The sequence below is a fragment of the Enhydra lutris genome, unplaced genomic scaffold (genome assembly GCF_002288905.1).
Source record: "Enhydra lutris kenyoni isolate GAN:26980312 unplaced genomic scaffold, ASM228890v2 scaffoldscaffold36, whole genome shotgun sequence".
NCBI lineage: Eukaryota > Metazoa > Chordata > Mammalia > Carnivora > Mustelidae > Enhydra > Enhydra lutris.
Genome location: NW_019154120.1, coordinates 17,586,874 through 17,609,310, shown reverse-complemented (window position 1 = coordinate 17,609,310; position 22,437 = coordinate 17,586,874). Strand labels below are relative to the sequence as shown.

General features: G+C 43.8%; 1 protein-coding gene across 3 annotated transcripts in view; it reads left to right on the top strand.

Annotated features, from left to right (window-relative positions):
• Window positions 1-22,437, top strand: part of LOC111154313 (neural precursor cell expressed, developmentally down-regulated 4-like, E3 ubiquitin protein ligase) — a 336,163-nt gene that overhangs the window by 189,100 nt on the left and 124,626 nt on the right. For 2 of the 3 annotated variants that reach the window (XM_022513830.1, XM_022513831.1), the window contains 3 exons: window positions 138-219; window positions 2,855-2,893; window positions 5,371-5,424. In XM_022513830.1, coding sequence (XP_022369538.1) covers window positions 138-219; window positions 2,855-2,893; window positions 5,371-5,424 — 175 coding nt within the window. Of the gene's footprint in view, window positions 1-137; window positions 220-2,854; window positions 2,894-5,370; window positions 5,425-8,854; window positions 10,284-22,437 lie in introns of those variants that run through there. The other variant, XM_022513829.1, reaches the window with a different exon arrangement.

Sequence of the window (22,437 nt, the reverse complement as noted above, 5' to 3'; positions counted from 1 at the left end):
CTGCTTAGTTTGTGGAATTTATATAAACTGGGTCATTAACTGATATTTGCATTTGCATTTAGGTTTTTGTCTTTCTTTTTGTATTTTTTTTTAAATGAAAAGTATAACCTCATTAAATCTGAAATACTTTCTTACAGTGATCCATATGTGAAACTTTCATTGTACGTAGCGGATGAGAATAGAGAACTCGCTTTGGTACAGACAAAAACCATTAAAAAGGTAGGTGTCCATCTTTAATTAAACTTGATGTAAGTCATAATTTAATCCAATTGAATTAAGTACTCTGGCTCTGTAGAAGTTTATATTTTAAGTTTGGCAATACTTTTATTGTAAGCATTTCCCAATATTAAATCTATAAATTTAACATAGAGCAAGCTTTTCAGTAATAACCCAAGGTACCCATTCTGGCTTTTAGTTAAATGACTGTAAAAGCAATATTCTTAAATATTATTATAATTAACAATTTTTTTCCCTGCAAAGAATACAGTAAGACAAGGAATTGTTCTTTTGGCTCGTTTTTCATGAAATCATTTAAAGTAATTTAAAATACAGTTAATGAAATGGAGTGGCTTGTGTAATTGGTAGACACAAAAGAAATGGTTTAACTTGAAGCAAATATTACCAAAGGAAGCAAAATATTTTGCCTAGTTACATGAGAACAAATGAAAATAGTAATCAAACTCTATATTTATGTGTATCTATTTTCAAAATCTTCATTACATAAGTTCATTAAAGATTTTTCCATAATTATAATTCATCTATCAGCATGTTTCTGTGTGTGTGTGTTTGTGTGTGTATAAATCTAAGTGTTTACTCCGTATTTGGGGCATTTATTGAAGATGTGTGTTTTTTATCCAAAGTACTGTTTTTATCTGTGCTTCACTATTCTCTATCAATTACTATTTTCCCGTCCCCTTTGCGGGGGGGGGAGGTAGATAGTCTAATACTTTGTGTGATAAGCATTTCCTGGAGAACAGGATGGCTGTAAAAAATGCTAACTCTCCTGCCATTGTGCAGGCACCTGAGCTCCTTGAGCGGGTCATTCTGTGTAAGGAACAGCCATTGTTGCTCGTCCTCCTCCTGGCTTTGTGAGTGGCATTAAAAATCTGGTTTGCAAACAAGAGCCGTGTTTTGATTAGTGGGGAGGGCTCGGGCGAAGCACAGAGGCCATTGTTCCCGGTGTCAGGCGCTGTCCCTGCTTCAGCCGGCAGCGAGCTGGGGGCCCCGCCTGGTGGGGCCGGCGCCCAGCAGCGCAGGCCAAGTGGAAGGGGGTAGCGGGCGGGGACCTGGGCGCCCGGACGCAGTGGGGAGCCGAGAACCACAGCCCCGGAGCCTGGACTGGAGTCGGGACTGGGGATCCCGACATGGCTTTTGCTGCTCGGGGCGGGCCGCCGCCTCCCTCCTCTCCCGCCGAGCTGGGCTGCTCCCCCTCGCTCGCAGCCTCCCGGTTAGTATTTTCCGCGCTGCGCGCTCCGTTTGCTTTCGGAACGGCTGTCCTCCTCCTGCCTCGTGGCCGGCCGCCTGGTCCTTCGTGCGCGCAGTGGGCTCACGTCGGTGCGCTCTACCCTCACCTGTCTTTTGCCTCTTGCCCGGTGCATTTCTGGGCGGCCCTCGCGCCGGCCTGCATCCGCCCCCGCAGGCCCCCAGTCCTGCCCTGCGTCTCCCGCTGCCTGCCTGGCACCTCTCCCTTCTCTCCCCCTCTCCTCCTCATTCCTTGTATCCCGGGGTTCATTCACAGTACAAGTATGAAGCCCCGTCCTTTTCAGACTGGATTCCCTCTTGAGTTGTGGGTGGGCAAAGTGCTGTTTTTTTGTTTTTTTTTTTTTTTTTTTTTTAATGCCAGTTCCCTGTAGCGTGAATTGTGTGTGTGTGTTGTTTCTAGGGTATATTTGTGTTACATCTTTGCTGCTCCGTGGACTCGGATGTTAAAGGAATTCAATCGATAAAAGCAAATATGGTTCAGATGAAAAAAATACCTGTAGCCTTCGGTGAAGTGGTGATTTTTCAGTCTGTCTGTACATAGGATGTTTGAGAGATGTATTTATTTAAGAGTATTATGCATGTCCAAATGCATAAACACGAATATGTATTCTTCAACAGTATCTGTTTCATTTTAGTTTCAAAGGATGCTTCGCAGCCCATCTTTTCTTCATACTGAGGAGTACCTGTTTCGTGTCTTTGAGATAGATATTTAGATAGATTGGTATGGAGATGAGTGGGTGGACGGACAGAGGAATGGATAGAAGGATTGAAGGACAGGGAGGTAAAGATTTTAAACACTGGTTATTTTGGGGGAAAATCCACTTCTGAGTTATAACTGGCAGGTTTTTTTTTTTTTTCCCATGAACTATAATCTGATCATCCATATTGTTCCTTACAAAATATTCTTAAGATTTCAGCATTTATATAAATAGTGAATACTTTTGCCTTTCTGCCACCTGCTTCCTTACTCTCCAAAACAGATTTGTGGTAGGTCAAGAGAAATGAATTCATTTCCTTCTTGATGAAATAATCATATGAACGTAAATTTCTTAAAGAATTACTTTGTATTTTTCGTGGTGATGGCTCTAGGTAGGTCCCTGACGTTATTCCTTCTGGTTGATAGCATGCAGTGTATTTTTTGTATTATCCATGAATTATCTTTTTCATAAATACATCCCTTCCTGTCTAGTTTGGTTTATAGAATAGTCTCTAATAATTGACTAAATGCTTCTTATGGCCATTTTAAATATCTCTTAGCTTTATTTTTAATCACACGAAAAAACGTTCAAGCAAATACGTGGATTGCATTGTCCTAGTAACTGTTCGTGTTTCAAAGACTGGAAAAGATATTACAAGATCATTTCTCTTTCAGACGCTGAACCCAAAGTGGAATGAAGAATTTTATTTTAGAGTAAGTTTTTCATTTTTGGGTGGGGGGTAATAATTGTTACTGATAACTAGGGTGGTACCACAATAGATTCATACTGAGTAGAAGCTGTTAAAATTTTATGTGAAATTCTTTTGAGAAATGGCTGCGTAGCCACATCCTGTGGCCTAAATTTTTCAGAGACTGCCTAGTAGTAGCGAAATCTGGACTTGTTTCATTTGGGGGTGTTTCAGAGAAGTATTAAAAAATTACCTATGTACCATATTTTAGCTTTTCTACTCAAATTTTTCTTTAAAAATAAGGTAAAATATAATTAAAACAATAGCTTATTTCTCTGAGACACGGGTTATGAATGATTTTAAAGGTAAAATAAAGCAACAGAGGCAGCGTGATTAAAAAGAAGCCCAAAAGTTACCAGTCATGTTCTAGTTAGGAAGGGAGAGTTTTGCAATTCAAACCTGTGATGTGTGTGTACAAGTGTCATATAAAACTATTTCTGGACTTTAAATGTCACTGAAATAAGTAAAATTTCATCAACCTCATGAGTTTAACACCTAGAAGAGCTATATGTAAAAATGACAGTTGTGTGAATTAATGGAGATTACTGTTCAAGGAGTTCTTGTGGTGGTTGCTGTATTTTTGGGTACTAAAATTTGAGAAATACTATAGTGCTCATCTGTTGAATGGAGAGAAAAGATCCCCCCCCTTCAGAATGAATCACTTTGCTTGCATAGCTGTGATACTAATCACTTTTTCACCTCCAGAAGTGCCCCAGATGAAATCTTCAGATTGGTGTCGATTCCCAAAGATCAACACTACCATTAGACCCATTACAATTGGTCCCGATTTCTTCCATTCAGTTGCAATAGTATTTTATGTGTTCCAACCTCGGGTCACTATCTACAACATGTGTTTTTTTTTCTCTTAATGTTCAGAGCTGAAATACGATATTGATATTTTAATACTTGGTGGATCTTATATATAGCCCCTACCTACCAGATGCATTTTAAATTACTCTGTGAAGCCCTGAAAAGCTAATGGGCTCGTGGGGGCAGATGGATGTTATTGGCCCTTAGTTAAGTCTCAGACACAGCTTTCCACTTGTAAAACTCTAAAGGCCTTAGACTCCTTTCAGTTTAACACCTGGGCCACATTTATGTAAATTTTAGTACATCCAAGATTTTGTCAATTTACCTTGGCTATAGCAGTTTGTAAACTCTGTTTTTCTTGGGTTTTGAAAAAAGGTGGGGGCTTTGTTTTATTCATTGCACAAATCTGAATTGAGTGCCCACCGTGTGCGGCTCCAGTTGGGGTCTGTGTGGGTGCCTTAATCAGCACAACCTTCCTGAACTTAGGACAGATACGAGCTAGCCCCGCCCCCACCCCCTCTGCGTGGTCTGTCACTAAGGGGAGGGCAGCCTGGTGCCAGAAGCCCATGATGCTCTCCGTGCTCAACTGTCCAACTTTATTTTGTTTCACTTTCCGCGGTGGAACAGTCCAGACTCCCATCACAGTAGACCTGAGTCCCATCTCTGGCTCTACCCCTTCCCGCCTTTGTGATCTTGGAGCTCCGCCTGAAGACAGACATCTGCTGTGGGTTTCTTTTCTCTCATGAAGGAGAGACAAGTCCTCACTGGATAGGGTTGTTTCCATGCGACGTTGTCATTCAGAAAGCTTACTGCCATGTGTCGCATGTGGTTGGGACTTAGTAAATGATAACTGAGTGATTCCTGCCATTTTGGTGAGGTTTGGTAAAGAGCTAGGAGGAAGCAAAAAGACACTGAAAGCCCCTGGAACTCTGACCCCACAGTTCATGGACGTGGGAACATCTTTGATTTCTTCGTTCTCTCTTAATTTCAGAGCGTGGACTCTGGGGACAAGCAGGTCAGACCTGGTTGGGGGAGGGGGGTCCCAGTTGACCCTCATACTGCTCATGGGCTTCTGGGTGGTTCCTTCACCCTCAGAGTCCTAGCTTCCCATTTGCAAAACTGGGATGACAATCATACACCATAGGTCGCTGTCAGGATTAGATGAGGTCATGTGTTTTTGATACTTAATAAGGAGATAGTGTCTCCCAAAGGAGCGTACAATAGTAAATAGCTCCTTTTAGTGTTCTCTTCATTTGTATCCCAGGTCGTCTCATCATAATGATGGGCCTGAGAGATTTCCTCAGGCACAGACCTTTGTGAAGATGTCACCTTGGTCTCCATCCCTGTCGTAGGGAAGATTTAGAAACTCTCCAAAACTATTTGAAATTTCCTTTGCAGCTGAAAGCATCTTATTCTTCTAATACGCCTAAATATTAGGCATAGAATAATCTAGAAGTATAGCAGAAAATGTGATTTGGTAGACACAGGATTACTAGAAGAGTAGCAGGTTAATGATTTAGATGACACGAATGATCTGAGTACATTATAAAGCATTTCATTCTGTGTCTCTTATTTTATCCTTTGAGTTATTTCTGCCTGTTTTTGAAAATACTATTTTTGTCCCCTTTATAGGTAAACCCATCTAATCACAGACTCCTGTTTGAAGTATTTGATGAAAACAGATTGGTAAGTGGGTCCCAGTTCTTGATTTTTGCTTCATTTTTTAAAAACTGGATTTTAAAGCGGCATTTTTGAGAACTCTGTTACCTGTGTTATACTCCTGCCATACATAGCCTCCCCGGCGCCCTGAGACTCTCTTTGTCCTACTACTATTTCATAATTCTAACATATATTTGTATGGCTAGGACAGAAAATTTATTTGTACATGTGTATGTTTTCATCATAGTCGGTATTAGTGAAAATCACACTAGCGATAGTCAAACCCTTCGCCTCTGCTCTTACATCTGGCATGTAGCGGTAGACAGACCTTTAAAGAGGCCATCACTAATGTAAACAAACCTTAAATATAAGCCAGACTACAGCCCTTTCACCCATTCAGTCGTGAATCTATGGTGATTCTCTTTGGGAGAAAGAAAAACAGCAATGTAATTAACAGTATATAGCAAAAAGGGAATCTATATTTAGCAGGCAAAATTAAGCTGCATTTTAAAAATGGTACTTTCTCAAGGGAAGTACGTGGAAAGTACCTTTCAAGGACCAAAGATATGCCTGAGGCATAAAAGTCACAGAAATACACACACACCCACACACACATTGATAGGTAAAAAGTGGACACGTTACATCTGTCTCTATAATACATATAACTAAGATTTCATTTTAAAAATGGAATTGCAGCATCACATGTGGCTTTAAAGCATTTTGGCAGAATCCGCTAACTAGAATGTATTCGTCAGGTACCCACAAACCCAAGTGTTCCGGCTGTGAATATGAGCGTTACTCTGTCCTGTGTAAGCCTTTAAGGAACCAGACATGGTGTTACAACTCCGAGTTGTCTGTTGTTAGTTGCATCCAGATTTACTTTTCATGAAACTTGTGTATATTTCTTGGTTAAAAGGAGTATTCTTATGAAAAAAGAAAAAAGAAATAGACAAAACATAAAATAGACTCTCAATTATAGAGAACAAACAGGGTTGCTGGAGGGGAGGGGGCAGTGGAGGGGCTCGATGGGGGCTGGGGATTAAGGAAGGTGCATGATGAGTATTACATGTAAGTGATGGATCCCTGAATTCTACACCTGACAGTAATATTATCCTGCCTGTTAACTTACTAGAATTTAAATAAAATCTGGAAACAAACATAAAGGAGTGTTCTTACAAACCCTTCTCGCTGCTGATTTCAGCTGAAACTCCCGTCTTTTGAGTAGCTTAAATTTAATATAATATTTTTGAAGGAACCTTATGGTACATCTCATTTAACTTCCTGTCCTTGCCCATGAGACAGGTGGGGTCTAGAGCCTTTACATAATTTAAACACAGCATCCAGTGGTAACAGCACAGTGGAATCTGCTATTCTCCCAAGTCCTCAGGCCAGGGGTACTGATTAACCAGGCCTTTAATGCTTATTATGGAACTCGGGAGTGTAGTTAATCTCCTGGGCTTGGTATTACTCTCCAGAATGGAAAGCCAGCAGATTCTGGCTTACTGTACCGATGCCTTTTCTGTTAAAATATTTGGGGCCTTGGTGGCTTTACATTGAACTCAGCATTTTGTACCTTGGGTGATGAGTATTACCAGATAACTAAATCACTTCTGCTGTGTGTATGAAGTTATTTTCTTGTTAAATTGAATGAGAGTCTGATGGGGGTGCAGTTCTTAGCACTCCCATCTCTTCTCCAGCAAATACTGAACCTGGCAGTCTTAACTGCAATAGAAGTCAGTCCCTGAAAACCTATCAGGTACACCTTCAGACTAATCCTGATTCTCTCATTTATTGACTATAACAACAGGTTTCCAAGGTGAAGAGAGGTTCAGATTTAAGGGGAAAATGCCTCTTGTCAGATGTGTTGTAATTCATTATTTAATTTCCTTTTTACTAAGAGAAATTTGCTGTTAAAAAAAAAAAAATTCTGTTTCCATTTTCATTACTGAAACAGTGGCTACTGTTGAGATGACCTCACTGTGGAACCCAAACTAGAATTCCAAACCCAAAAGGGCTTTGACTGCAGAGCTAAGAAATGATGTGTGAATACACACTTCATCTGAAACATTGTGTTTTATGATACTAATAGGTAGCTTTGCCCCAGGCTACTTGCAGAGTTGGTGCCCCCCCCCTCCCTGAACACCCACCGTGTTTGTTGCTGGATTGGGTCGTCATCCAGCTAGATGGTACTCTACTGGAGTGGTCCTTTGCCGTTCGAGCATGTCAACGATCTAGCTTCCATTTCTCTTGTGGAGATCAGTTTTGGGATTTAACCCACAGGCCTTTGGAAAACAGGTTTGCACGAATGTAAACTCGGGGTTAATCCTCCACACCCTCAATTCTAGAGCTGTTGACAAAGTCATGCTTTGTGGATTTTAAAATAAACTTTTTGTCACTCTCTGCAGCTTTTGGTATTTCCCCTCCCTTTTTTTTTTTTTTTTTTTTTTTTTTTAACCTCCCTCCTAAATACACTTCTTTGTTAAATCACTGATGTTTCTGGATCATGGAAAATAGTAAGCTTGAAGCCCACAGAATATATCCAACTTGACTACAGATCTGATGACAGGTCTTTGAATGTGGACCTTTATTACTTGGGTCCTTTTTGGCCCTTCACAAAAATGGTAAGATTCCATGCTTGTGATAATATTGCTGACGCTCTCTGGAAAACAGTCAGCTCTGGGCAGCCTTCTTCCTGTATGGTATTTAAGTTAACTCACTATGAAAACCACATTCACACCCTTCCTCAGTTTTCCTTCCTTTTTTTGGTGGGGACTTGGGGGGAGGGTTCTCCTGTCTGGCATATAGGAGACAATGTTTTCCCCAGCTGGGCTCCTTTTCTCTGGGACTTACATGTCTGACAGTCCTATTATGAGTGAGATCGCCACACACACATCCTATTAAGTGAAAAATACAGTAGTAGGAGGCAGACAGCTAACTGATGGTGTTGTAAGTTGTGCCTCCCTCCACTTAGCTATTTTGTTCCTTGTAGATCATGGTCTAATTATTTAGCATTAAAGGGGCACTCATTCTGTGGGGTGTGTAATCGTATTTATAGTACCTTTTATTAGTTTGCATTCCGTCGTGGTGGTGTGGTGATATCATAAATAACAGAGAAACATAATATCCGATGCTTGTGAAAGGATTTTCTTACAGCCAGAGCATTTTTCGTTGTCGTCCTTCAGTTTGCTAGGGGAGGTGGGGGAAATACGGTGTGTGCTCATGTGTTCAGTGCCCAGTGTCCGGCATTGGTTAGGGAGTCCGAGTGCCCTGCCTCTTCGGAAAGAACTGTCCGGTGAATTTGATGCCATCTAGATTTATAGCGGCATGGCTTGGACTGTGTTTGCTGCCTTAGTCAGCTGTGAGAGCTCCCTGCTGGGGCCACTCCTGTCTGATGGAAAAGCAGCAGCTGGGAAGGTGCTGTTTCAGGCTCTTGCTGTTTTTAAAAAAAAAAAAAAAAAAATGAGAGCGAGAGAGGGGGGAAAACTCCAGTAAGTCCACAAGCTGGCATTGGAGGGGGAGACCGTGGTCATGTGGTTCTGGCCATCCTACCCTCTGTCACAGTGCGGATGAGAGCTTTTTGCTCTTATCCAATCATGCCTGGAATGCCGCTTGCCACTTGGGTTATTTCTGCTATCTGTCGCTCTTGGTGCCGCAGTGCTAACGGTTTGGCAGATGGGACACTTTTTCTTGGAGTTTGTGTCTTCGGTTTTTGACTTCTGGCAGCGCCGGGTGTGTTGTTGCCGCTCGCCCTCTCCCTCCCTGCCCCCCTGGGCACCATGGCCCATCGGCTTCGGTTTCATTTTGGCTCGGGGCGCAGCAACACGGCCCCCGAGTCCGAGATCCTAGACCAGGAGAGGGAAGACGACTTTTTCATGGCATTCCACACGCTGCCGCGGAGGAGCAGCCCGCACCCCTGTGCCCAGCACGGCGCGGAGGCCGGCGGGGCCCTGCGGGAGGCGGTGGGCGCGCTCAAGCGCAGCACGTCCATGTTCATCCCGCAGCTCCTGGGCCCGCTCGACGCGCGGCCCACCCGCAGCTCGTCCGTGCAGATCTCGCTGCAGCGCAAGGCGGCCGACGGAGCCCCCGACCCGGGCTTGCTGCCCGAGGGCCCGGACGGCGATGCGGGCTCGGCGTCTCGCGCCGGTGGCCCGGAGCCCCCGAAACCCGAGACCCCCGAGAGCTCGCCCCCAAGGGCGGCCCGGGCTCCGGGCCCGCAGCTCAACGGCACGTGCGGCCGCCGAGCGCCCGGCTCCACCGCCTGCGATGGCCGCGAGGAGGCCAAGCCGAGGGCCCCCCGGGGCCCCGAGGGGGGCGGGGGGCTGCGGATCCAGCACCGCGCCTCCAGCGCCGACGTGCGCCAGGTGAGGCTGACGCCTTTCGGGGCCGATGGCCAGAACAGCCCTTCGGCGCCGGAGCCCAGGCGCTGGTCCCTGCAGCACGTTCCGGATGCTTCTGGAAGCTCCGGGAAGCGCTGCTTCGTCTTCCAGTTGCAGCAGCCGCAACCGGGCGCTCTGGGGCCGGGCGGGGATTTCAACTTCGGTTTCACCGGCACCAAGGGGGACAGGCTGGTGAGGTACCCCCGCATCCGGCTGGAGAGGAGCACCTCGTACCCCACGCAGCCCCGCCCCGAGCGCGGGAGCCCCACGGAAGAGCGGGGCCACCCGGAGACGCCACCTCGGGGCCGCAGGGGGGCTCCCGAAATCCACAGGACGAACTCGGTGGAAAGGACGCCACAGGGGCAGGGCTGCACGTTTAAGATCAGGCAAGATCAAAATGCCGGGCAGCAGCACTTCAGAATTCTCGTGACCCGCGGGCCGGACGAAGCCCCCCAGAATCCCGAGGAGAGTAACGCCAGCAGCCCTGGGTCTGCGGCGGCTGGCGCCCCGGTAAGTTGGCTGTGTTCGCGTGTGAGCGCCGGCTCCGAGGGGACTCAGTCAAGCCCAGAAAGCTGCTTCTGCAGGCTAATTAAAACAGACTTCATCCTCCTCCTCTCTGGGAATTTCCCTGCTTCGGGCCATTGTAACTAGGTCTGGCTGAGTTGTGGGACCATGATTTGTAGCCCGGTCCTTTGTAGAAGCCCATAAAACTGTTAGTCTTTAAGAGGACACTGTGTGTTTAGATCCTAAAAGTCAAATAAGTGTTTTGAAGAGCGACGTGATCCCTGCCCCCTCCTTGCCCCTTTCTGAATAAAAGAAATTTTTAAAACTTACTACTTTAAATGAATCTGCGGGTGCCCCAACTTCTTGCCCTTCGAAATTCATTTTAAAACTGTTTGCATGTGTAGCCTGTGATACTGTTTCATTTAAAAATAACCAGTTCTCCTAAAGGTGAGACAGTGTGTCACAAAAACTTGAGTCTAGTCTCTGAACAATTAAGTGCGCGGAAAGTTTGATCAGTTCTTCCTAATGGCCCTTTTTGCTTTGGAGGGTTGGCCCTTGTTATATAATTTATTGTCTTTGGGCTTTTGCCCCATTAAGTAATGCTGAACAAGAGTAGTCATGCTTGTGGGGACTTGTTCATGGTGAGATTTCGGAGGTCGTGCAACCTAACACGGGCCACTTGAATGTCTAACCTGGAAGTTGTATACAGAATAGTAAGTGTCCTGTCTCCAGCTGTGGAATCAGGCACCTTAAAGACAGATTTGGTGTTTCATTCCTCCTGCGTTCTTACTCTCTCCCTTTGGTGAAAGGGAGTACAGAAAGACAGCTGCTAATTTCACCAAGCAAATGATGACTCTGCAGCTTTCATGGTTTACAGTGGGATAAAAAGTTTTACCAGTTAACTTTCTTTTACCTAGTAATTACCAGTCACCGAGTGCGGTCTAAACAGCGGACTCCTTATATTTTGAACTGGAATCCCCCCTCCCCCACCCGCCCACCCTGGATTTATTTGGTGACCTGTTTGATAATAAGATCGTGAAACATCGAGGCAACTTTCTGTTTGGGTTTTGGTTGTGCGCTGTGACTTTTCAAAGTGGATGACTGAGTATTACTGTGGAATTGGATCGTCTTTTATTGCCGTGTGTTGAGAAATGTTTTTGGCTGTCCGGTGAATCTTACCACACGGCTCCATCATTGGTTTGCACCATTTGGAAGGTGTATTCAGATGCTCTGTGCAAATATGATTTTTCTTGGTGTTCTGTAAATGTTTCTTCTGCTTTTATTTCCATCCATCCTTTTATTATCTCTAACGCTTTTGTTAGGAAATGTCTGAGTGCTTTGTCTTGATTCTGAACCAGTATCATTTTTATATAATAGTACAAATTTCAGTAGCATTTTGATACCATAATAGTTCTGACCTTCACCCCAAGACAGTACATCACAACAGTTGTAGGCTTCACTGGGCAAGACAATTTTTTGTTGAACTTGGACCACCTGCCAGTGGAAATTTCATAAACAAAATGCCTTCCTAAAGGTTTGGTAACTACTCAGTGATATTACCAAAAACTGAAGTCATTTTGCAGTTCAGTGTCAGAGACAGATGGGTATATAAAATTGAAGTCTCATTTGGCTTGAGATTTCTAATGCAATTAAGAAACAAATAGGATATACTAAAACTGATGTGTACTTAGATACAAGGGCTATTCTCACTTGAGTCCTTGAAAGGACTGTGAGAGCAGAAAACATTTCTTCCCAGTTTGGAAATTTAATGTCTAGAATAAAGAGCCTTTCTTGAAAATAGGTTCTCTGGTGCAAATTTCATAGGTGTAGTTCTCAACATGTGAATTTTTATACACCTGTGTATTTTTGTTCATGGACATAAATTCGTTGGTAAACAGCTGGTTTTTTTTTTTTTTTTTTTTTTTTTTAAGCAGTAACTTTTTTTCTTTAAGAGGCAGAACTGAAACTCGTCACATCACAAAACCGTCTGCTCCATTCAACACTCTGTACGTGTTTCATACGGGCAGGGGTGTCAAGTCTAGGAGGCAGCTGCCCTGGCCTTATTTATCTTGAGGGAAAACATTCACTGGGGCGTCTCCAGTCTGGCTGCCACCAGGCTTTTTTGATGGTTCACATGTCTGCTGCTTTGGTCAGAAGGGTACATGAAAAATCAACTAAAATCTGTAGCGGCCTGGTTTTTAAATGCCATCAGAAATCTTTCTTGATTGGGCAAACCACTCCCTTTTACAAATGTGCGCCTGTTTCACATCTATCTTTTGCCTTGGACCTTATTACAGGGTTACCCTTTAGAGTAGTTTTCTGTGTTTCTGTCTCCCAGACATCCTGCCATGAATAAATCTCAGATGCAGTGTAACTTCAGAAAAAAAAATGTCAACCAGCTAGATTCCTGGGCCGGGGAGGACGTGGAAACCCCCTTTGGTGATGCTTTTCCATCTAGTCTGGCCTCCCATTCAGGAAAGTAAAATTGGTTCTTGTGGTCATCCACTGGGATATTTCAGAGGACTTTAGAAATGAGCAGTTCCATTTGTGGTGTTAGGGCCAGCCATTTAGTGAATGACTTATTTTCTGAGTTTTTGAGGTATCTGGTTTGGCTATGGACTGCTTCGCTGTATTTGAGTTTTTCTCTCAAAGTCAGATCCCTCTTTCCCAGCATCGGTGCCCCCTTGAAAACAGTCCCAGGCATAACCACTGCTAAGTTCTGTACTGTACAAGCTGAGTGTTCGTATCCCGTTCATGGTACTAAGTGTTTCAGGTCCACTGTGTATATAACATTACACTAGGTGGTTGGATGGTTTTCTGGCACTGTCTTCAGCTGCTTGCTAACAGGGTTTGTAATGTAAACGGGGGGAGGAAGGCGGGTGCAGGCAAAAACAGGTAGTCTCCCACCCACTACATACAGCAGTGGGGAAGGGAGTATTTCTCCTTTTCTTGCATTGTGGGTCTTCCGCGTTTTCTCTGCGCCCTCTCAGTGGACATCAGTTTTGCAGAAGTAGAGGAATCATCTCTTGGGATTAAAAATTCATCTTATCAGACAACAAAAGAATACCCAAACTGTTGATATCTGGAGGGCATTTTAATTTGAACCTCTTTTAGAGACGATGATTTTACTGTACAGAAAAACTTTGACACCAGTACTAACTGGTGTCACTTTTTTACCCTAAAAAACGACTCTCTGAATATATGTATAAACCACCCCTTTGTTTAAAAAATCCACACCAGCGGCAGTGTGATGAGTAAGAAAAAAACTGCTGTTTCTTTCATTCACTGGGCTGGATTCTATAAACATTTTTTCCCTTGAATATAGTAACCTCTTATTGGGGTCTTACGAGAACATTCCAATGCTACGCAACAAAATTTGAGCTATTCTCATGGATTCTTGAGTTGGCGTCCCTCGGCTGATGATGACAGGAGTTTTTACAGAGTCTCCCTAGTACTGCAGCACTTGGAGGATACCTTCGTCGGTTTCACTTAGTCCTTGTAACTAACGTCTGGTAGGAAGGCATTGCCTCACTCAGCCTTCCTTGCTATCCTGCAAAATACTGCTGTTTTCTATTTCCGATGAAATGGTCATTGGATGTGGGAACTAGCATATTCTATCACTTGGTATGTGCGTAATGGGAATTTTAAAAACATCCTTGAACAATTTAAAAGTCTGTGTAGCCAAAAAGTAGTTAAATGCTTCCAGTGATGTGGCATTTTTGCTGAAATTTTTGGAGATGGTACCTCCAGTTGGTGCTTTGCAGTGTAACAGAGAGAAGGGGGCAGCTTTGGAGACGCCCAGGGGCAGCTTGGCAATTTACTGACCTGTCTCAGGGGAGTTAGAAGCCTTCTCTGCGATTACTCTTCAGTGAAAAATGAGGATAAAAATGTCCAGCTCCCAGGTCTCTGGTGAGGTTTAAATGAGGGAGGATATGTGGAAGTACCTGGTTGAGGTTAATGTGGGGGTTGGTTTTCCTTCTTAACCAAATCGTCATAGTATACAAATCTTTCTTCCAGGAAGGTAATCAGGTTAACTCTGAACAGTCAGGTTTGGGTCAGCATTAGGCATAGCATGGATTTAAGGCATACCTGGAAATACTTAATAAATAGCTTTGATACTCTTGTGTCATGTCGTCTGTCCCAAGTCTGGCTGTTGGATAATCAGCAGCACAGATACCTACCACCACCTGTGGTGATGGGTCCCTAAAAAGACTCCAGTTCATTGGTGAGCTATGGACTGCAGAAAGGGATCTTTAATTGTATCTGCTGTAGTGAATTTTCACACTTTGAAACATCTGTTTCACACTTCATATTTTTGCCATATCATTTTGCTGTAACATTTCCATTGGTTACATTTTCTTTCTTACAGGTTGAGGCTCTCGAGCAGCAATCTGTTGTTATCTGTACAACATCTCCACATTGTATGATTTGCAAATGAGGGTAGTGTTCAGGCCTTATCAGATTCTGCCTTTTGGAGGGTTTTCATAAATGCTGCAGCTGCTGTTCTTGGCTAAGTCTGGAGCCAGAGTTCCTAGGAATTGAAATTAATCCATAATTTTGTGACATATGTTAAGAAGAAAGTTGTTATCGCTACGTAATAATTCACAATACCAGAAGAAATTGAATTCTCTTAAACTTTAGTAAATGCTGGGTGTCTATATAGTTGATTCAACACTTAAATAAACAGAATAGATTAAAAGAACAGGGAGTTAAGGCAGGCACTTAAAGGAGCAGATACAAAGTATCTGAACACTAGGTGTAGGGACCACAGCCAGTCTGAAGCAAAGGTTTTTGTTTGTATAATTGATGGTTTAGAACTAATTGAGTCCAATCTAAATGTTAACGTGTTGTACAACTTGAGATAATGAGGCACATTTTTAATAAAAATAAGCACATATTATTGCTGAGTAGATTACTGCCCTTAAGTATTTTGACCCCCCCCCCCCGGCTCTTAATGATAGTACCAGGACATTGCAGTAATGAGGAAAAAGCAGGGAATTCACAGGGTTGAAACTATTGATCAGATGCACAAATACCAGAGTATCTTAAGTTTCCACTGTAATTGCCAAAAGAAGTTAGGGAAGCCTAGTCCCATCTAGTGGTTATTGAGAAGTTTAGTATCCTGTCTCAGGTCTTTCACTTCCTTGATTCATACCAGGCAGCGTAGTAGAATAGAATTCATGTCCTGCCCAAGAGAGACACCAAGACCATCTGCCCGCTGCATACACCCAGCCCCAGCTCAAAGAATAAAAGGATAGAGTGTTGCAAACATTAGTTATAAAATTTCGGGAAGTCTGTGGGTTTTTTTGTTTGTTTTTGGTTTTGTTTTTTTTTTTCCCCCGGGCAAATGGAGGTCATCGATTTTTATCTTGACTCCTTAGGCATCGTGGGTGAATAACGTTCTCAATGGATGTTCCTTTTTGAACCTTGTTTATTCTGCTCCCAGTTTATTTGGGTGAACTGGAATACAGAGGACTATAAAAGAGCAAGCGAAACAGGTGGCCTGAAAGGAAGTGGTTGATGTCCTGGCCAGTTCTGTGTTGTCCCGAGTTGACACTTTGGTGGTCTCTAGGCATCACCACGTTGTAACAGGAAGTTGAGCTTTCAGCATGGAGGATGGAGAGATTGAATTTCAAGAAGCCTGCTTTTTATACCCCGATTGTTTTAGAACCATGGTCTGTTCTCATACTTGGGAACAGAGTGCCTAACGTGAAGGGAGTGGTCCTGAACTGAAATGTGAAGGGAGTGGTCCTGAACTGAAATGAAAGTGTCAGAAATTGAGTTGGAAGGGGCCCTTTCTGCTTCAGATGGGCTGTGATCTCTATACCTTGTTCAGATACTTTGTATCTGCTCCTTTAAGTGCCTGCCTTAACTCCCTGTTCTTTGAAACCATTCTGTGTTTATTTTAGTGTTAAGTATTGTGCTAAATTTTGCTTAACCGTTAAGCAGAAAGAGAGGGAATGACCCCAGGGAGAAGAGACCAGCGTTTCCCCTAGCAGATCTGCCCCTGGAATTTACACAGCCTTCTCTTGTGACTTAATTTTTATAGACGGGAGTGGGGAGTAAATCACGGGGCTTTTACATCCTGCATATAGTAACTCGGAGGAGTCTGCTTGCAACCTGTGGTCTTTCTTCCCATGGCTCACCTCTTGGGGCCGAGCGGTGGGGAGTGTGTGGCTAGGACAGGGTAGGGATGATACGAGGCGTATTACGTATTTGGTGATTCAGATAGTTTGATAGACTCATGGTTTCTCTTTCTTACTCTCTTGAGGTCAGTCTAGAACTGATAGACCTTTAAAATATATTTAATGGCCCACATGTCATAACTCATTTCCTTGACTTTTTAAAGCTTCACAATCAATTGTATTTCTTGACCATTTTTTTTCATACTCTCTTAAAATACACAATTAGATATTTGACTCTTGGGGAGAAAAAAAGAACTGCTTTGTCCAGGTTTTTTGGGTTGAACAGAAAAGTTGAGTTGGAGCAGAAATACTGAAATGTGTATGTCGAGCTTCAGCCGAGAAGCCCAGCACTTCTCCAAATGGGGAGCTTCTGGCTAAGAGTTTATTGCTCGACACACACCTCTCTCTAACTCTCCCGAGGAGTCCAGCCGGGTTGACCACTTCGCACCAACAGCACAGCTCCGCAGTTCTTCTGTATTCTGCTTGCGAGCAGAAATGCCTTCATCTTAGGATCAGTTCAGTATTTACGTACTTACTGTGTTTTACACCTGAAAAAGATACTAAGTCGTAATAAAACTCCAAACTTTTGATGCAGTTTTAGTATTTAAGTGGATCTTACCGTAATAGAAACCATGTTTTTTAAAAAAAAAAAAATCCTGGTATAATACTCTACATTCTGCTAATTCAAATTAATATGCATTATTAAGATGCCTAGTTGATATTCTACAGTAAAGGACAAAGCAGTAAAAACATTTTTATATAAACACAGTGTGCCTGAGGGCCTGCCTCCATCCTCCATTCAAATTCTATTAGCAAGAGATATTCCTGAATTTTGTAATATGGCATTGTTCTCTAGCTAATGTATGCAGGAATCCTTTTTTATTTTTACTTATTTTTTTTAAAGATTTTATTTATTTATTAGAGAGATCACAGGCGGGGAGTGGCAGAGGGAGAGGGAGAAGCAGGCTCCCAGCTGAGCAGGAAGCCCGATGTGGGGCTTGATTCCAGGACTCTGGGATCATATCCTAGCCAAAGGCAGATGCTTAACCAGCTGAACCACCTAGGCACCCCATAGGAGTCTTTTTAAAATTCTGTATGCATAAACTTACAGACTGTGAGAACTGCCGGCCAGTTCCTTTCAAGTTTAAAATAAGGAAACTGAGCATTATTTTTGCATTGACAAAGAACATCTGTTCTGCCTTACAGGTGTGAAATGATTATTGTTTCATAAGACTGCATGTGTGTGTACCTCTGGTATGGGCACTGTACTTCTTGATGTTAGAAACGTGAAAGGTTGGGAAGCCTGTTGCCTTGGAGCTTTCCAGGTGACACATGGGACAGTGGACCTGAGGGATGCCAGCAGAAGCCTTGTGCATGCACCACATTTGTGCTGATAGTCGGCATAGGCGATGGGTGACAGGCTGTTGACTCACGGGATGGGACACTGTGTGTCATGGTGGACAAGAACGATGTCACAGAGGTGAAGATCAGAACCAGTTCTAGAAAGATGACCAGGATTTGTCTCAGTGGATGGGTGGAAGGGACTTTGTTTGGAAGATGGAAGGTAGCAGTGACCGCCAGCGATGTGCTTGCTGTGTTTGCCTAGGAATTTCCTTGATCACGATCAGCAGCCTTTAACAGACTGGTTTTCGATGTGAAATGTTGTTGGAAGAATTTTGCAGTATAGTTATCAGAATGAATAATGCTTCTCTTTCTCATCAGACGTTGAGTTGAATGAAGTCCTTCCCTGCCTGTCTGCCTGTCTTCCACAGAGCTGTTCTGTAAGCACCTGCTTGGCCCAGCCCCAGGCCAAGGACAAAGAGATACCAAGACAGTTCCTGCCCCGGAATAGTAGCAACAGGAATTAAATTGGTGCCTGTAACCTTCAGTGTAATCTGTTGTAGGGCCATAACCCAAATAGAAACGAGTACGCTTGGTTTATAAGGCTTGCCTCTGTTAATTGTTTATGTATGTGCTGGAGATTTATCCTGAAGAAGGGCTAAAGGAATGAATATTCTCAGCCTTATTGGCCTTTCTTCCTGTTCAGAATGACATTTTAACATAAGAAAATGCTAGTCCTTATTCTACATTATGATATGGGAACTGTTACGTTAATTATATATAGTACATAGACTTAAATACTGTATGCATTTTGAGTTAACAACACAAATCCAGAAAATAACCCATTTCCACTATTCAAATTAACCATATTCACTTTCATGTGGATACGGTCGTTACGTAAAATTAATCATATTGATTGGGTCTAAAACCTAAACCAGGAACTAAAATAAGCTCAAGATTTATCTGAATCTAGATTTAACTAATTTTATACAAAATGTACCACATCATAGAATAAAGAGCAGTTAAAAAAGATCAGAGGGCACCTGGGCGGCTCAGTCAATTAAGTGTCCCAACTCTTGATTTCAACTTAGGTCATGATCTCAGGGTCATGAGATGGAGCCCCAAGTTGGGCTCTGCACTCAGTGGGGGTTCCACTTGAGAGTCTCCCCACCCCCACCTTCTGTTTCTCTCTCAAATAAGTGAATGAATGAATAGCTCCCCCCCCCCTTTTTAAGATTTTATTTATGTGAGAGAGAGAGGGAGAGAGATTGTATGACCAGGGGAAGGGGCAGAAAGAGAGGGAGAAGCAGGTTCCCCACTGAGCAGAAAGCCCAGTATGGGGCTCAGTCCCAGGACCCTGAGATCATGACCTGAGCTGAAGGCAGACACTTAATCCAGTGAGCCACCCAGGTGCCCCATGAATAAATCTTCAAAACAAACAGAAATCCCGTATCTGTGAAGGATCACTCCTAACCTTGGAAGCAGAAAGGGGAATCGCCAAAAAAAAAAAAAAAAAAAAAAAGGACCCAGCTATATTAAAGTATCAAATTTCTGAACCATGAGAAATATTAAGTCAGGAAAACAACAGATGTTTTTCTTAGCGTTTAATATGACTTTCTTGCACGGTATATCTTCTCAGTGTCTGTGATGCTGCTTACATAATTTTGCTAAGAGATTAATGTTTGTGTTGTAAAAGCTCTAGTAAATACCAGAAAAATATGGAGGTTCCCCTTCTCCTGATTCCCCCACCTCTGCCCTGGAAGGTAAGCACGTTCCGGTGGATCACATGGAGGGATGAACAGTAGAGACCTAAGAGCCCATCCCCCCAAGTTGCATCACTTTGTACCTCTCACATTACAAAAATGGTGAGCTTTCTATGTAGAATTGGGAGACACTGTGTTTGCAAATAGTACATTCAAATTGCTGGCGGTAGTATTTGCGCAGGTGACTTTAAAATGATTGTTGTGCGTTTAAGCATTTAAAAATGATGACACAAGTTACACGTACTGAAAGTCTTGTGTGTTGAAATATTGGAGTTAATCTGGAGGAAGTTACAAACTAAACAGAAGCCTTTATAAAGAGATGTTTCTATTTTCTGGTTTTTAAGTAGTTTGCTTTCCTGTACCCTTTACAAAGAGCAGATGGATGAAAAGAAGGGCTACTATGAAAATAATTTGGTCATTGTGCATTTATAGTTAGGTCTCAGCCATTAGACCTTTCGGTAAATGAAGACTCCTTTAATCCCTCCTTGAGTACATTTGTCACCAGAATTTTAAAATTTGAAATTTTCTTATTTTCTTTTCAGCCAGTACTAAAGTAAATAGCTGAGTTGAGCTGTATGTGTCATTTTTTGCTCATGGAAACTTAATGTCACAAGAATGGGCTTCCTGAGGTTAACATGCTGAAGCACTCTAAAATAGTCCCATTCGAGTTGGATTAATAGTTTAGATTGCCACTTAATGGGGTGCTTAGTTGGCAGTTGATGGAGAAAGTGGTCTGTATTTCATGTTTGAAAATCAAGGAACCTAAAATCCCATTGCATTTCAGATGAAGACCTGTTGCCCCACAACGTGTTGCTGGTGTCAGTTACTAGACCAGAGACACTTCCCCAGGACCTGAGACTTGTGCTCGCTGAGCAGGGGCTATGGACTGTGTCTTGGCAGAGAGAGCCTTTTCTTTGCACACCTTTTAAAGGTGTGAAGGGTTCCTTGAGTTTGGGGGATATAGGATCTGTCTCTGTCCCAAAGAGCTGATCCTTTTGATGAGAAAGGGGAATCACACAAATCAAAGACCACGATGGGGGTCCCATGAGGGCGACCCATTTCCATTATCCGTTTACCCCCCTCAGCTTTTGACTTAACACAGGAGCACTGGGAAAAATCAGGCGGTAGCAACAGTGTTGGCCTCATCTAGGGAAACCTGGAAAGGGGCCATATGCAGGGATTGAATATGTATATTGATCTGGGGACCGTGACACAGCAGAAATCCTGGAAAGGCCATTCTGTGACTCTCTGGAGCCAAAGGGAGATGTGCTTGATGGACAGGATAGCTTGTGGAAAGGGATCTGGAAGGAAGCAAAAACATTCATCATAGAGATCAAGGTTCCTGGGTCTATGCCTTAATCCAGAAGGAAAAAATATTTAGGATCTTCTCTCCACCCCCACCCCATCTCCTTTTAATTTAGTACTAATTAGGAATTTGGTGAGGGGAAGGTTTTCTGTGGTTTCTTTCAAGCAGATGATAGAAAAATCTGTTGGCACACCCATTCTCCCAGTCGGCGTGACCTTTGTATTGAAGACGAGCCCTGACTTGAAGAGCCCGGGCAGTCAGGTGAATGCACCGCCCGAATCCTGGTAATAGATCTGCGGGGTTCTTGATGATGATCTCCATTTCAGTGCCTTTGTTTAGAACTGATGTTGGGGTGAAGGAGATGGTTGTGTGTTTCTGACTCATGGGATCATAATATTTATTTATACTTTCTAAGCCTCCCTGTTTCTCTAAGATGAAGCTTTTTTTGCTGTGGGAACGAATGGGTGGAACTGCCCAGTCAGGCTGCCTGGAGACTGCTAGAAGTCATTTGTGAGGTTACTAGTAGATGAGGCGATAAATGCATGTGCAGTGAATTTCTTGGGTACTTGGTGCATGCCACACACCATCTGGGTTCTAGGTGTATAGCCATGAACAAAACCAAAAGCTCTTAGCCCTCATGCAGCTCACATTCTGATAGAACGGGGGCAGATGAGCAAAATAGGGGAGAAACACAGATACTGAATGAGGATCAGCGCCCTGGAGACGAGCAGGGAAGGTGGGTGTCCACGTGGGCGCCAAGGAGCCAAGGAAGGCCTCCCTGAGATGATGACAGCGATGAGCCACGCGGATGGCTGGAGGGGCCATCCCAGATTGGGGGGGGGGGGCAGCACCATGACCCTGAGGTCCAGGGGTTCCTGGAGAGCAGGAGCAACAGAGACCATCATGGCCAGAAGGGGCACCCAGGAATGAGAGGCCAAGATTTGGAAGACAGACTGGTCGGGGAGATGGACAGATCGTGGAGGGCCACGGTGGGGCCCTGAGGAAGGCCACAAGGAGGGGTTGAAGCAGTAGAATGATGTGACCCCACAGGCTCCTATCCTGAGACGGTGAGGCAGGAGCACGGAGGCTGTTGCCGTGTGCCTGTCACCTTGGAGGTGGCAGGGTGCGGGCTCTGGCCCCTGCTGCTGTCCCTGTGCCGTACGTTTGTTCTTCCAGATCCTGGGGGCAGTCATCCATTTTCTCGGAAGTTAGTCTAAGCTTCGTACTTAGCCTGTCAAACCTTCATACCTAGACTGTCATTTTCGTGCTGCATTGCCGAGAAAATGGGAAGCTTTTATTCTCCTAAGCGAGTGTTATTTCAAGATGCTTCCTGCTGCCTGTGTCATGCCAGGATGGGGGCGGGTTCGGCTTTGTAGACTGCGTTTATTATAAGGCATATTGTCCATTGATGAATACTGTGTGGGCTGCAAGGCAGCTCCACGGCTTTTAAAATAGCTCATTTATCCCGCAAGCTCACCCCCGGAGAGAGAGGCAGCCCCTTCCAAAGTGGTGTCCGGGAGCAGGGGTTTTTCCGTCCGTTCCTCTGTTTTCTGAAGTCCCATTTT